The sequence below is a fragment of the Acipenser ruthenus genome, chromosome 7 (assembly GCF_902713425.1).
Source record: "Acipenser ruthenus chromosome 7, fAciRut3.2 maternal haplotype, whole genome shotgun sequence".
Classification (NCBI taxonomy): Eukaryota; Metazoa; Chordata; class Actinopteri; order Acipenseriformes; family Acipenseridae; genus Acipenser; species Acipenser ruthenus.
Window position 1 is genome coordinate 59,861,118 of NC_081195.1, and position 14,086 is coordinate 59,875,203.

A 14,086-nucleotide genomic window follows, 5' to 3' on the forward strand; every position below is an offset into this window, starting at 1 on the left:
TTAGGGTCCAATTTGTGTTTCGTAAGCATAGGCTTTTCCACAGCTACCTTAAGTGCTGAGGGAATTATACCAGATGAAAGTGAACCATTTATAATTTTTTAAATGTTACTATTAATAGCACCAGAAACATATTTTAAAAGTTTTGTAGGACCCGCCTGGTGTTCTCTCTGCCTCGCTTCGCCCACGCTACTCCACTACTCCGCTCACTCCACTGGCTCCCGATCACCGCTCGCATCCAGTTCAAGACTCTTGTACTAGCCTACAGATGCCTTGACCAGACTGCACCCAGCTACCTCCAGACCCTCATCTCTCCCTACACCCCCACTCGACCTCTCCGCTCCGCCTGCACTAGAAGACTGGCTCTACCTCCGCTACGCTCCCCTGCCTCCCGAGCCCGCTCCTTCTCCACCCTTGCTCCGCAGTGGTGGAACGACCTTCCTACAGATGTCAGGACTGCCCAGTCCCTGACCACATTCCGGCACCTCCTTAAGACTCACCTCTTCAAACAGCACCTGTAGAACTCCTCTGTTGTATCCTGGGACACTATCACCCTTCATTTAAATGTGCTTTATTTTGCTCTTATCTGCCCCCTATTTTACTGCATTTAATCCTGTACTTCAGAATATTGTAATCTGCCAAGTGTTTAACCTGTAGTATTTTGTACTTAATCATATCCTGATGTAACTATCACTATTTAATCATATCCCGATGTAAATATCACTATTATCTGCTGTATTATTGAATTGTGGTTTGTCACACTTGAACAAAAATTATTGTATTTCTTGTTCTTATTGTATTACTTGTATTGTAACACTTGAATGTATTTGTATTTGCTTGCGATTGTAAATCGCCCTGGATAAGGGCGTCTGCTAAGAAATAAATAATAATAATAATAATAATAATCAAGAGAGCATGTGGTAGCTCTCATATGATGAATTAGCGCTGTCAGTTCTTGTAAATTAATCAAAGAAAAAGACTCCATAGTAGCCTTAACAGTTCCAATTGGTAATATCGCACTAGATTCCTCCTTAATAGAAGGTGTCTGTGTAATCTGATTTCTGATGTCCAGTAGTTTATTCTTAAAGTTAAAAAATTCATTGCAGCTAAGAGAGGAGCCAATGTCAAGGGTGCAACTATTGGGGGAAGGATTAATTAATTTATCTAGGGTAGCAAAAAGAAATCTAGGATTATTTTTATTTGTTTCAATTAAATCAGAATGATATGATGGTCTAGCTAATGCCTTCCTGTACGTAACCAGATGGCCCATCCATGCAATGTAATGAACATGCAATTTAGATTCCCTCCTCCGTTCTAATTTACGACCCTCATATTTCAGTTCACGAGTTATATCATTAACCCAAGGTGAGCTTTTTCTTTTTTCTTTTTTTAAACGACAATCTCTGAGTTTTAATTGGCGCTATAGTATCTAAGATACCAGTCAAGGAGGTGTTGTTTGTATTAACCAAATCATCTACTGATAAGGAGTCAGGGAGTGGCAGTCAACTCAACACATCAGAAAACTTTACAGCAGTTTTAGAAGAATTAGTTACTCAAGTTTTAATTTGTACGGTTCACAAGCTTTGTAGATACTGGCAGATTATCAGAAATAGTGAGATCAGTAGCAAGATAATGTGTACAGTATCTTGCTACTGTTCTCTAAGTTTTATTCTCCCTTTTCAGGATTTCCTGCTGCAGATCTTTACAGTGTTTCGGATTCTTATAAGGCCAGAAATGTTTCCAAAAGACTGGACGGTCATGCGACTGGTGACCAACAAGTAAGACAGTATGAAATGAATGTTCTGGAATTCAACAGTCTAGAATTATTAATGCATTGTGGGTGCTTACATTGGAAAAAAAAAAGTGTAACTATTGAAAAATGTGTTAACTCTACCAGGAAAGGGATTGCTAACAATTAGCTGGTCATCAACCCCCCCCCCCCCCCCCCCCCCCCCCTAAGTATTATCAAGAATAATTTGACAACAGATTTGAATTTTATTAAATTAATGTTACCTGGCAACACATTATGATACCAGTTAGAACTGGAGTGCTTGCTTGTTACTGCCTGGTTATTGTGTGTGTGTGTGTGTGTGTGTGTGTGCAATTTATAAATACGGTATACTGGTGTAACCTGGTTGTTATTAGAAGATACTGCATTGTGGAATAACCTGTTTTTTTGTTTCTTAAAATGAGTTGTAGGAAAGCCCTTGTATTGAAACAGTTACAAAGTGTTTAATGTGGTTTTGAATATGGGAGGATAGCTTCTTTAGCTAAGATCATCCCTTCACTCTCCTGCCGACACTGACTCATGGGAAGATGAGCCTGTCTCTTCTATGTGTCAGATGCAGACCCCTCCCCATCCAGACTCAACCCTGAAAGGCTACGCAGGGCTTGAGTTTCCAGTACAGAGGGTGTATACCCTTTGTGCCTTCATTTTGAATGACAGAACTGGCTTTTATATTTCTTGTAGTTTTTTGTATGCTTGTAACTTCACCAACACTGTTGTAGTAAAATGTAATACATGTATGAAACAGAAATCAGCCACACGTATCTCTTTTTCTTCTATAGTGTAATCATCACGACAGTGTTGTATCTCTCTGACGCTCTGCGCAAAAATTTCCTGAATGAAAATTTTGACTACAAGGTAGGAGACTGGAATGCTTATATAGTATATGATTACTTATTTATTGGTTTCTATAAAATTGGCACATTTAATGTCTCTTTCAGCAATTATGCTCTGAGTGGGAAATAGGAGAGATTCCTGAGACAGATTACCGGTATTTCACCACCACACATTGGGAGTCAGTACTTTGTATACGTAACTGGGCCGAGGCTGGGCATGATCCAGAGCACCACAAGGGAGTGTCTTAACCACAATGCAAAAGAGCCAGGCTCGTCTGCATTTGTGGTTTTATAGCTTTTAATCTCATCTCATCTCACTGACTGGTGACAGAATCCATAACGGCAGTGTATCACACAACATCTGATGTTTTCTAATTGTCTTCATACTAAATCTGTCCCTTTCCTTGCTTTCTGCTGGAAATGCACTGACCTTTTTTTTCATGGTTTTTCTGTGAATATTTAGACAGCTAGGTATTCTGCAAATGTATTGCAAGTGCGGTAATGCTTGGATTTTGAAATACTTTATTGTTGTTTTAAAGTATCCACTATGGATTTTGGACACAACAGTTTTATACCATATTTAATAGTCATTTGTTTGTTGCAGGTTTGGGATTCCTACTATTATCTTTCAGTCATATTCATAAACCAACCATGTCTTCAGCTAGAGATGTTTTCACCTTCCAAAAAGAAGAAGGTGTTAGAAAAGTAAGTGCCTTTATTGTTTCTAAACAACAACAGTAATATAAATTTCTAGAAATTTCTCAGAAACAAAGAATTTTAGGAAAAACCTTTTGTAGCAAAAGTTTTGATTTTGTGGATAAGGAAAAAAGTTACAAGAAGTAGATGTGTACAATGATTTATTTCAGCGATTTTTTTGCAAAACTCAAAAAATGCTAATTCAAAAGTATTCATACCCTGACAAGGAAAATGAAATTAATAACTAGTTGAGGCACCTTTAGCAATAATAACCCCTTTTAACCCTTTGCGGTCTATTTATTCAGCGCATCTCAGGCGCGTCAGGTCCAATTTATTTTCACACGCGCAGTTTATTCTAGACGCACAGTTTTTTTTCACAGTAAAACAGGTTTAAAAGGCACTGCATATCAACAGGAAACTCAGTACTGCATCTCCAGCCCCGCCCCACCCCTTGTTCACTGTTTTTTTTCACATACCTCTTGATAGTAGTGCATACCGATAAATCATCTTCTGATCACTCGTTTTATCACCAAACTCCTCAATAATGCGATCCAAGTCATTATTTTATTACTATAACATCTAAAAAAAAAAGCTCTGCAGATGTCTGAGATATTCTTTGAGCGCTGGATGCAGAAGCAGCTATCTTGTTTGTTTATGTCCGTGTTATCTATGTGATGCCAGGGTCTATCTGTACTTTCATGAGATAAGCCCCTTTTTTTTCGTCTTCTCTCGGCTCCTATCGATCTCACTCGGCCATTGAATGGTTTTCTAGGCTTTTTCTGGAGAAAAACCGACTAGAGACCTGTTTTTTGCATCTTTTTGATGATGTCGGACAGGGTCCGACATTGGACCGGAAAGGGAAAATTGCAATGTCGGACCAGGTCCGACATAGGACCGCAAAGAGTTAAACTGATTAGGATGTTTGTCAATGAGCTGTTGGCATGATACTTTAGTGATTTTTGACCATTCTTCAACACAAAATTGTTTCAGTTCATTCAAATTCCACTCTTGGGCACAGCCTTCAACTCATCAAAGATTCTCAATCGGATTTAGATTGGGACTTTGACTAGGCCATTCCAGAACCTTGATTTTATTCTTCTTTGACCATTCTGAAGTAGATTTTGATGTGTGCTTTGGATTGTTGTCATGTTGTTGTTGTTGTTGTTGTTATTATTTATTATTATTATTATTATTATTATTATTATTATTATTATTAATTATTTCTTAGCAGACGCCCTTATCCAGGGCGACTTACAATTTTTACAAGATATCACATTATTTTGACATACAATTACATTATTAATTTTTACACATTAGTTTTACATACAATTATCCATTTATACAGCTGGGTTTTTTACTGAAGCAATCTAGGTAAAGTACCTTGCTCAAGGGTACAACAGCAGTGTCCCCCACCTGGGATTGAACCTACGGCCCTTCGGTCAAGAGTCCAGAGCCCTAACCACTACTCCACACTGCTGCCCTATGCACTGAACGTCCAGTTGCACTTTAAACCAAGTTTTATATTAGAGGGTTTCAGATGATTGGCCAATATCTTTTGGTATGCTATGGAATCCATTTTACCATATATTGGAACTAAATTTCCTGTGCCATCAGAGGAAAATAACAGCCCCATAGAAGGATATTACCACCTCCATGCTTGACAGTAGGTACGGTGTTCATTTCTTTGTATGCCTCACCAGACTTTCTCCAAATCTAACAACTATCAGTATGACCAAATAGCTTGATTTTTGTTTCATCACTCCAAAAAACTTTTGACCAGAACTCATATCCATCATTCAAATTCTGTTTTGGAAACTTTAAGCGATTGTCCTTGGGATGTTTTCCTAAGAGTGGCTTTTTCCTTGGCCTGCGACCATGAGACCTTCACCATGCAATACTCAACCTATGGTTGAAATGGAAACCCTAGTCCCGCTTGCAGGCAGTTCGCTTTGAATATCTTTAGCAGTCAATCTCGGATTGTTATTAACCTTCCTCTCAATTCTTCTACTTGTTCTTGGTGAAAGAACCTTCTTTCTTCCAGCCTGAGGGAGCATTGTGACAGTACCATGAATCTTGTACTCCTTGATAATAGAAACAATAGTTGAAATTGGGATACTCAAATGCTTGGAAATCTTCTTGTATCCTTCTCCAGCTTTATGACAATAAATAATGCTCTGCCTAAGGTCTTCAGATAGCTCTTTACTTTTTCCAATATTTATTTATTGGTAATGACAGCAGTCATCCTATGCCTAACCCTTTTATACTATCTAAGAATGTTCACCTACAATCCAGCATTTTCTAGAATTAGGTTCTGCATTATCATATTGAAATATCTAGCACCATGTAGACAATACTATCATAGCATCAAACGGTATGAATACTTTTGAATTAGCATTTTTGGAGTTTTGCAAAAAAAATGCTGAAATAAATAACTGTAGACATCCATTTCTTGTTACTTTTTTTCCTCAAATCTTTTGCTACAAATTTTTTTTTCTTAATTTCTTTGTTTTCAAGAAATTTTATATATTTTGTATAATGTATATAATTCTTTGTTTTCAAGAAACTGTATATAGCAGAAAACTTTCCTAACCTGCTCATCTCATTTTAGGTATGGGGACATGAGGGTCATGATGGGCTGTGAGATCTTCAGTATGTGGCAGAATTTAGGTAACTCAATAGTTACTTGATAACCTGGTTATTTCTTAATTGTAGTTAAGAATAACTTCTTATTTTGTTGTAATGTGAAACCATTTTTTTTCCGATACCTAATATTTATTTGTGCATTTATAATGACATGTATGAATTCTTTATAGGAGAGCACAAAGTTCACTTTATTCCAGCAATGATCGGTCCATTCCTTGAAGTGACACTTGTTCCTCAGCCAGACCTGCGGAACGTGATGATCCCGATATTTCACGACATGATGGACTGGGAACAGAGGAGAAGTGGCAGCTTTAAACAGGTATTTGGCTGAGTGGTTTGATTAAAGTTATTCGTAAAAAAACAAGGATACTTTTTACCTACAGTAAAGTCATATATGTTTGTTAAATGTGAATGGGTGCTAGGGTGTTGAGGTTATACTGTAGTTAAATGTTTTAAGCACATGCAGACACAAACTAGGACTCATTCAGTGGTGATGTTAGATCTCGTCATCTTGGCGCTGAACAGTTGTGTGCAGTAGATATCTCAATTTCTAATGGCAAGAGTGCAGTGCTGAGATGACTTTGCTTGAGTAGGGTCATGGATTTGAATCCCAATAAAGAATACGTCCAGTTTTTTGGATAGGCAGTGACCCCCTGGTAGAGGTAAGTTGGAATCTGTGCAGTCCTGCTGGTTAGCCAGCACTAGCTGTAGCATGAGCTGTCTTTGAGAGGTCACCTGCAGTGGTCCAGTCTGCTAATTTTCACTGAATCATTGATGATATTCACACCAAAAAATGTACACTAAACAGACTGAATGCTTCTCACTTAAGAGGGACACACTAGAGAGAAACAGAGGAACTCCTCTTAGCTGTTACTGTTGCTCATCAGTACATCGGTACATTTGTCATGCATCAGAATAAAGAGATATGACCAAAATAATATAAACTGATGTTGAAATCTTGAAAATGAAGTGTTAATACTCATTCTGTCAGGTGGAAGCCAAACTTATAGACAAGCTGGACAGCTTGATGTCAGAGGGAAGAGGGGATGAAACGTACCGGGAGCTCTTCAACAGCATGTAAGCAATTTGAAATCAAATGTCCTTTTAACAGAATGCTCCCATTACTGTACAAGTGTGACATAGACTACTAATGAGCAAAACTGGCATTTGGTGGTGTAGTGAAGAGGTCTCATTATTGTATTACCTTGTTTTCAAATCTAACAGATTAACTGTTTGCATTTAGCGCAATTGAATTGCATAATCATGCTGTACCGTATCACATTATACAATTAAAGCAATTGCATTCAGTTATTTCTTTATAGCTTGACTGTGTTAATAAGCATGAAGACGGGACTTCAAGGCAGTAGTGTAAAGGAATGTTGATGTGTTGCAGCAATACAAATGCATAGCTCGTATGTTTTTATCTCATGTGTTACCGTTTTCATAAAGTTTCCTTACGGTACCTTAATGTTTTGAAGTCGGAGTTGCTCAAAAAACTATTAAAGGGATAGTAACAAAGTTCAGACATACTGTATGGTCTAAAATATCCCTGCTGTATTGCAAGAGCTGTGGTATTACTTGTGCAATGTTTAGTTCAACATTAATTTCCTCTTTTTATTTGTTCCCTTTTAATGTATAGTTTTGCTGGATAGCTGCAATTTAAACTTTAAAAAAAAAAAAAAAAAATACCAACAGTCAAGAACAGTTTCAGGGCTGGTTAATTTTATTAATAAAAAAGACTGTAAAGTGGTGTAACTATTTTGAATTGAATACAGTGATTGCTGCCCCCCCACCACCCCCCACACACCCTGTTGAAGATCTGTTGTGTCATTTCTTTTATTTTATACTTCAGTTTGGAATGTTTGATATTTCAAAAACAACGGCATTGATGAAACATTGCTGCTGCTTCCTGGCACCCAATAACTTCACGTGTTTTAGTTCAGCCTCAGTCCAGTGGTCGAACTTCAATCGCACCAAGCAACCTACAGCCAAGGCTGGATGGAACAGTCTATCCATAGTATTGCTTTTGAAATATATCATGAACATAGAAAGACAACTGAAGAACCAATACATTTTCATCACAATAAACATAAAGTTGATGAAGATGAGATTGTGGGTTTAAAGCATTGGTGAGCAGTCCTTAGGTTTTGTTAGTTGTCTTCTGGTGGTTTTTGAGTTTGCTTAAATGACGATAGTATTCTATCACAAGAAACCTCTCTTCCATAAAACTCCTTTGAGTCTGTTTGCACTCCATTATTTGAAATTTAAAGAGACAGAGAAGAGAGACAGCTAAACACATTTAGGGCACGTCATATGCAGAACTAACAGCGAACTTCATCTGCATGGCTGATGGAACCAAGGCTCAGTCCAATGTTTCATATGCCAGTACCGGTGGAATTAAAATTTCATTTGTCAACAGAGATTCTGAAATCTATAAATTGTATGCTATTTAGTCTATTGCTTTAGTTAAAGTAACGTCAAAATCACCTTTTGTCCCTTTTAAAAATACATATATTGAGCTATTAACTATTTAATGTGTTTTTTTTTTTTTAAATTAAACTAGTAATATGCGTGTCTTGTGTTTTTGACTTGGATTATCTTAAAATCTATTTGTTTTGTCAATGCTTCCTGGATTAGAATACCTCTGTTTGGCCCGTATCCTAGGTAAGATAATGTTCCAGAATTGTGCTGCTTTACTTGTTTGAACTAATATAAATAAATGGTGAATGTTTGAGGTTCTGTGATTGTTGATGTGCAGGCTCAGTCAAATGGTTGTCATGGAGATAATTGATAAAAATAAATCTTGTGGTTGTACTGTTCCTACCTTGCAGCCTACTGAAGAAAATCGAGAGGGAGACCTGGAGGGAGAGTGGGATTTCATTGATAGCCACTGTTACACGGCTCATGGAAAGACTGTTAGATTACAGGTAAACTGTGCGACTCCTTCACCGTGTGCCCGGACAGCTTTGTTTTAAAATACCACTTCTATACATGTGTATTTCCGATTTATTCAGACCCAATTTCATTTGACCTTTTTCTTTTTTAGGGACTGTATGAAGGTTGGGGAGGTAGATGGCAAAAAGATCGGATGCACAGTTAGTCTACTGGTTAGTATGGCCTAAATACAAGTTGACACTGTTGTACAGATATGTGTTGTAATACAATCTTGACAATTGTTAACTTTTTATTTCAGCATAGGCACATGACCACATGTCATTAGGACTATACCAGATTGATTGAAACAAAATTAATGGCACACATCCCTTAAAGACAAAATTAAGTTTAAATGGAAAATTGTATGAAATGTTATTCCACCTGTGAAAGGAATTTAAGGAGAGAGGTGCCATCTGGTGGCCATCTGATAGAATTTGTTAGACGGCACAATCTGGAAAATATTCCCTTTGTTTATTGGGCCACAAAAGAATTGCAGTAGACTTTCACCAATCTGAACCCACTGGTAGTGGTCCAGACTATGGACTTGTTTGGATTGTAATCTGTACCATGATAAAACATTTCTAAAAATAAGAAATACTTACTTTTAATTCAGTATGTGCCAGTGTCCTATCAAACAGTTCTGTATATTTTTAGTCAGAAGCTAGTCATAGTTTAAATGTATTTTGAGGAAGTTGAACGCTGTGTAACTCATGATTCCTGTAATTGGAAATATGGAGTAAATGGGATTTTTCTTTTTATTTGTAGAATTTCTACAAAACAGAGTTAAACAAGGAAGAAATGTATATACGTTATATACATAAACTGTATGATCTACATTTGAAAGCTCAGAACTACACAGGTAAAATATTTACTTAATAATAATAATAATAATAATAATAATAAAAGTTGTTCCACTTAAATCTTTATTTAAAAAAAAATAACACCTACCCCTTCAAGGTGGGGGAGATATTATGTTTTTGTCAGTCTTCTCTTCTCATAATCTTAAAGTCGAGCTGTACAAAACAATTAATTATAAATATATACTGTAGTGGCACAGTATATGTAAGTCAATAGGTGGCACCAAAGCAAACCCAAGATACATTTCTAGTGCTGTGTATATGGGGATAACACTGTTCTATTATATTACAGAGGCTGCCTACACACTTTTACTGTACGATGAGCTGCTAGAATGGTCTGACAGGCCTCTGAGAGAGTTTCTGAATTACCCTATGCAGACGGAATGGCAGCGCAAAGAATACCTGCATCTCACCATTATTCAGAATTTTGACAGGGGGAAAGTAAGTCATTTGTTTTATGTTTGAATTGCAGTCAGTCATGCAGAAAGAACAAAAAATACATGCAAACAAACTGTAATGCCCTTGAGGTCGAGAAGAGAGTAATATCTGAAAAATGCAGCAATTATCACAAAGTCGAGGTGCTGTATTACAAAGAAAAATCAAAGCAGAGCAATGAGGAGCCAGATATGTATTCTCTATTTAGGTCATCGCTTTGTATTCTCTATTCCCAATAGGTGTCATCGCTTCCTATCATATATAATAAGCATAGTAACATATTACGCTTCTGAAATTGACATTGTAAAGAAGTACAGTATAATGTGAAATAATAAAGCCAAAAAAAAATGATTTCACTCAAATTCATGGTACTGTACTAATGTTTTTACTGTAAAAACATTAAAAGGTTTTATGAATTTGAGGGCTTTCTGGAAGTCTGCCATAGCAGAAGTATAACAAAGTGTGTAAAAGCATAGGTTACCGTTGTAAAGCCCAGGAAAGTGCAGTATGGTACTGTAAAGCATATTTAAAAAATGGCAAAGCATATAAACTATGTTAAATGCGTAGTATAACCATGAGAAAAGCATGGGAAAACTGCAAATGTATCATGGTAAACTTTTATTTCACTTGTTCTGTTAGTTAATTATTAAATGACACTTGCAAAACCTGGAGTACTCTGGTCCTGGAGGACTGGATTTGTGCACCCCTGGTTTAGATCATTAAAATAGACCCAATGGACTATATACATCAAGTCTAGGCCTTGCTACTCACAGCAATATCGAAACCAAGTACTTACAGCAAGACCTGCCATATCCGATTGAATTGGTTCCAGGGTTCCATCGAATATGTGATAATATCGTATCTCAGAGGGAGTTGTTATACTGCATTGTATGTAGTTGCTTTATTAACATTGCAGCATTATAAATGAACAATGTCAGGTACCGCAGTGTGTCTAAAATACCACAGTACTGTACTGCACGTATACTATACAAAGAAAATCAGTCAAAATGACTGCAGCAAAGGGCAATATTAAACACAAAGCACTGCAATACAGTATTTGGCCATTAAAAAAAAAGAAAAAAAACCATAGCATTCCATGTATTCAGTCCATGCTAAAGTAACCCAACAGTTTTATTTATTTATTTATTTATTTATTTATTTATTTATTTATTTTTGCATAAAAAGTGAGTGTTAACCTGAGACAGAAATGGGGTTTAAAAAAAATTGGAAAGTCAAATAAAATGTCAGCACACTTCAAATATATTTAGCATTTTAATAATCTGAATGAAATAGTGTTTGGGATAGGATGCATTACATCTGTGAAATGTCATTTTTATTGTTACTATTTATTTCTTCTTCTCCAATATGTTTATTTTCACAGTGTTGGGAGAATGGTGTAATCCTCTGCAGGGAACTTGCAGATCAATATGAGGCCTACTATGACTACAGGAATCTTAGCAAGATGAGGGTAAAGTCTGAAACTCTGGCATGGACATTTTGGGTTAGGTGTCAGAAAAGATGCACCAGAAATAACCGTCCTACTGTTATTTCTCATCGTCAAAGGCCTGGTTGTTTTTGTAGCTTGGTAAAATACCAATGATATTGTGCAACTCCAGTTGAAAGAACAGGTTGTGATATCTCAAATGTATATTGCTAGCAAATGGTCCCATTAGGTTTACAATCACAGCTGCCCATAGTGTTATTAAAGTGTGCAGTTCAGAAAGATGCATAATAAAGCTGACATGTACAGTATTTTAAAACATGACACCCGGTCCTAAACTAGGTAAAGTTTCCAGGTAATGTGTTACCCTTGCACTACCTAGGTCATTTCACCTCATCAGTCTATCATGGTCAAGCATCTTACTGGCTGCAAAGCATGTCAGTCATAAGGGGAAGCAGCTAGCTGGTTACTATAAGGAAATAAAAACCGTAAAGGGGTGTGGATAAGATTGATTTCAAAACTCCATATTTGAGATGTGCATAGTGAATGGATGTGCATGGCATGGACAATGCAATTATTTTGTTATCTACACTCACTTTAACCATTGTGTTATCTACTGTACAAGATGAGACAGCATTTCTGTTTAACATGACTCAAGACTGGTGGCTGCTTATATAAGGTACCGCTGACACACACTTCTGTTGAAAACCATCCACCGTACTTATTTCAGTTGACCATTAATACAGGTTTAACTGCACTTTATTTTTTATGTAGGTTGATATAGTTCATATAAAAAAAATAGTTTACCCATTTACCGTTCTGCAGATGATGGAAGCTTCCTTATATGACAAAATAATGGATCAACAGCGTCTGGAGCCGGAATTCTTCAGAGTTGGGTTCTATGGAAAGAAGTTTCCCTTCTTTTTAAGGGTAAGTGTTTATAAAAACAGATTTACATTATGGGAACTATTCACAAAACATGAACTGAATAGTTATATTCTTGTAAAATCCATAAACTATAAACTAACATTAAGCAGCAGACAAGTCCTATATCATTGTATCATTTTCCTTATATATCTATTAATTAATTATTGCATACTCTATTTAGGAGTCTATTTTATTGACCAGAAGAGTGGCGGATCTAAATAATGCCAAATATGAGTATTTTACTTTCAAAGACAGAAATGGCCTTAAAAGACTCACACATCCTGTTAGAGATGATGGTTTTCTCAAAGTCTCCTCCTTTAAACAATGGTGGTATTTAGATCTGTCACCATTTAGATCTATGGCTTAGACTCCAAACAGTAAATGTTATGCTGAAACAGTGCATACGACATGAAGGCACAGATAACTGTACATAGTGCAGGTTTTGGTTTCAGTTATCATGAATCGCCACAAGGCTTCAAGTACCACTCATTGTTTTGCATTAGCCTCTACTTTTTAGTGAGTGGCTGTCCGATTAAATCGTCTCTTGCTTTCATTCTGCATAGAACAAGGAGTTTGTTTGCCGGGGACATGACTATGAGAGACTGGAGGCCTTCCAGCAGCGAATGTTGAATGAGTTCCCACACGCTATCGCCATGCAGCACGTCAACCAGCCTGATGAGACCATCTTTCAGGCAGAGGCACAATGTATCCTGGTCGTTTACCACAATAGTCTTTTTACTTTTGTTTTACTTTCTGAGGCTTTTGTTTGAGTCATCCGTGATTTAGTTTGAATAGAGTGTGGAAACATTACAGATATATTGGATAAAAATAATTGTTTGGATTCCTTAATTGGTTGAATTAGCAGGTAAAACATACTTGTACTAGTAGGTACAACTTATTTGTCAAGTTTACAAATGTAATGTCTAATGTCTTCAGTAGTGGTCTGTAAATTTTATCCCAGAAATTATAATTGTGTTTGATGTTCTATATTAACCATAATTAGTAATCCTGCTTTGGCACAAAGATTGTGTTCTGAAAAGAACCAGCACTAAGAAATTAACATGCAAGAAGCATGTATTGCCTTTGTTAAAGATTCCCCATTTAAAAGATGGCTCTAAAAAATACGTGTGTGTGTGTGAGAGAGAATTCAATGCCGATGTAAAAAAAGAGTGGATGACAAAAAGTACAGAGCTGATTTTTAAAGGGGAACGGGGAAGGTCAGTACAAATATTTTATCTTCTATCTTAATTTTGTAACTACACTTAACCATTGTTTTTTAAGAAGCCAACCCTAGTTATAATCACAGCTGTTTGCACAGCCTTATCAAGTACTTGACATTTATTTTCTGGTTGTTTCAGCGTTTCATTTTCTTAACCTCATGAGACAGGTTTCATTATGATAAACCAAACAGTTTGCTTGTTAAATCTGCAAGGGACACTATTCTGACTTAATCAGAGATGTCATGCCAGAGTAGGACTGCAGCAGTTTAAATTTATAGTGCTCAATTGCTGTAAAACCTTGTCATGCATAATGT

General features: G+C 36.7%; 1 protein-coding gene across 14 annotated transcripts in view; it reads left to right on the plus strand.

Annotated features, from left to right (window-relative positions):
- LOC117415409 (dedicator of cytokinesis protein 4) overlaps positions 1 to 14,086 on the plus strand; it is a 104,216-nt gene that overhangs the window by 80,153 nt on the left and 9,977 nt on the right. For 12 of the 14 annotated variants that reach the window (XM_059027446.1, XM_059027447.1, XM_059027448.1 and 9 more), the window contains 14 exons: positions 1,681 to 1,775; positions 2,566 to 2,641; positions 3,224 to 3,324; positions 5,924 to 5,982; positions 6,129 to 6,277; positions 6,950 to 7,035; positions 8,596 to 8,622; positions 8,790 to 8,885; positions 9,005 to 9,065; positions 9,658 to 9,751; positions 10,042 to 10,190; positions 11,566 to 11,652; positions 12,451 to 12,555; positions 13,116 to 13,257. In XM_059027446.1, the coding sequence (XP_058883429.1) occupies positions 1,681 to 1,775; positions 2,566 to 2,641; positions 3,224 to 3,324; positions 5,924 to 5,982; positions 6,129 to 6,277; positions 6,950 to 7,035; positions 8,596 to 8,622; positions 8,790 to 8,885; positions 9,005 to 9,065; positions 9,658 to 9,751; positions 10,042 to 10,190; positions 11,566 to 11,652; positions 12,451 to 12,555; positions 13,116 to 13,257 (1,327 nt within the window). The remainder of the gene's footprint in view (positions 1 to 1,680; positions 1,776 to 2,565; positions 2,642 to 3,223; positions 3,325 to 5,923; positions 5,983 to 6,128; positions 6,278 to 6,949; positions 7,036 to 8,595; positions 8,623 to 8,789; positions 8,886 to 9,004; positions 9,066 to 9,657; positions 9,752 to 10,041; positions 10,191 to 11,565; positions 11,653 to 12,450; positions 12,556 to 13,115; positions 13,258 to 14,086) is intronic. The other 2 variants (XM_059027454.1, XM_059027455.1) reach the window with 1 other exon arrangement.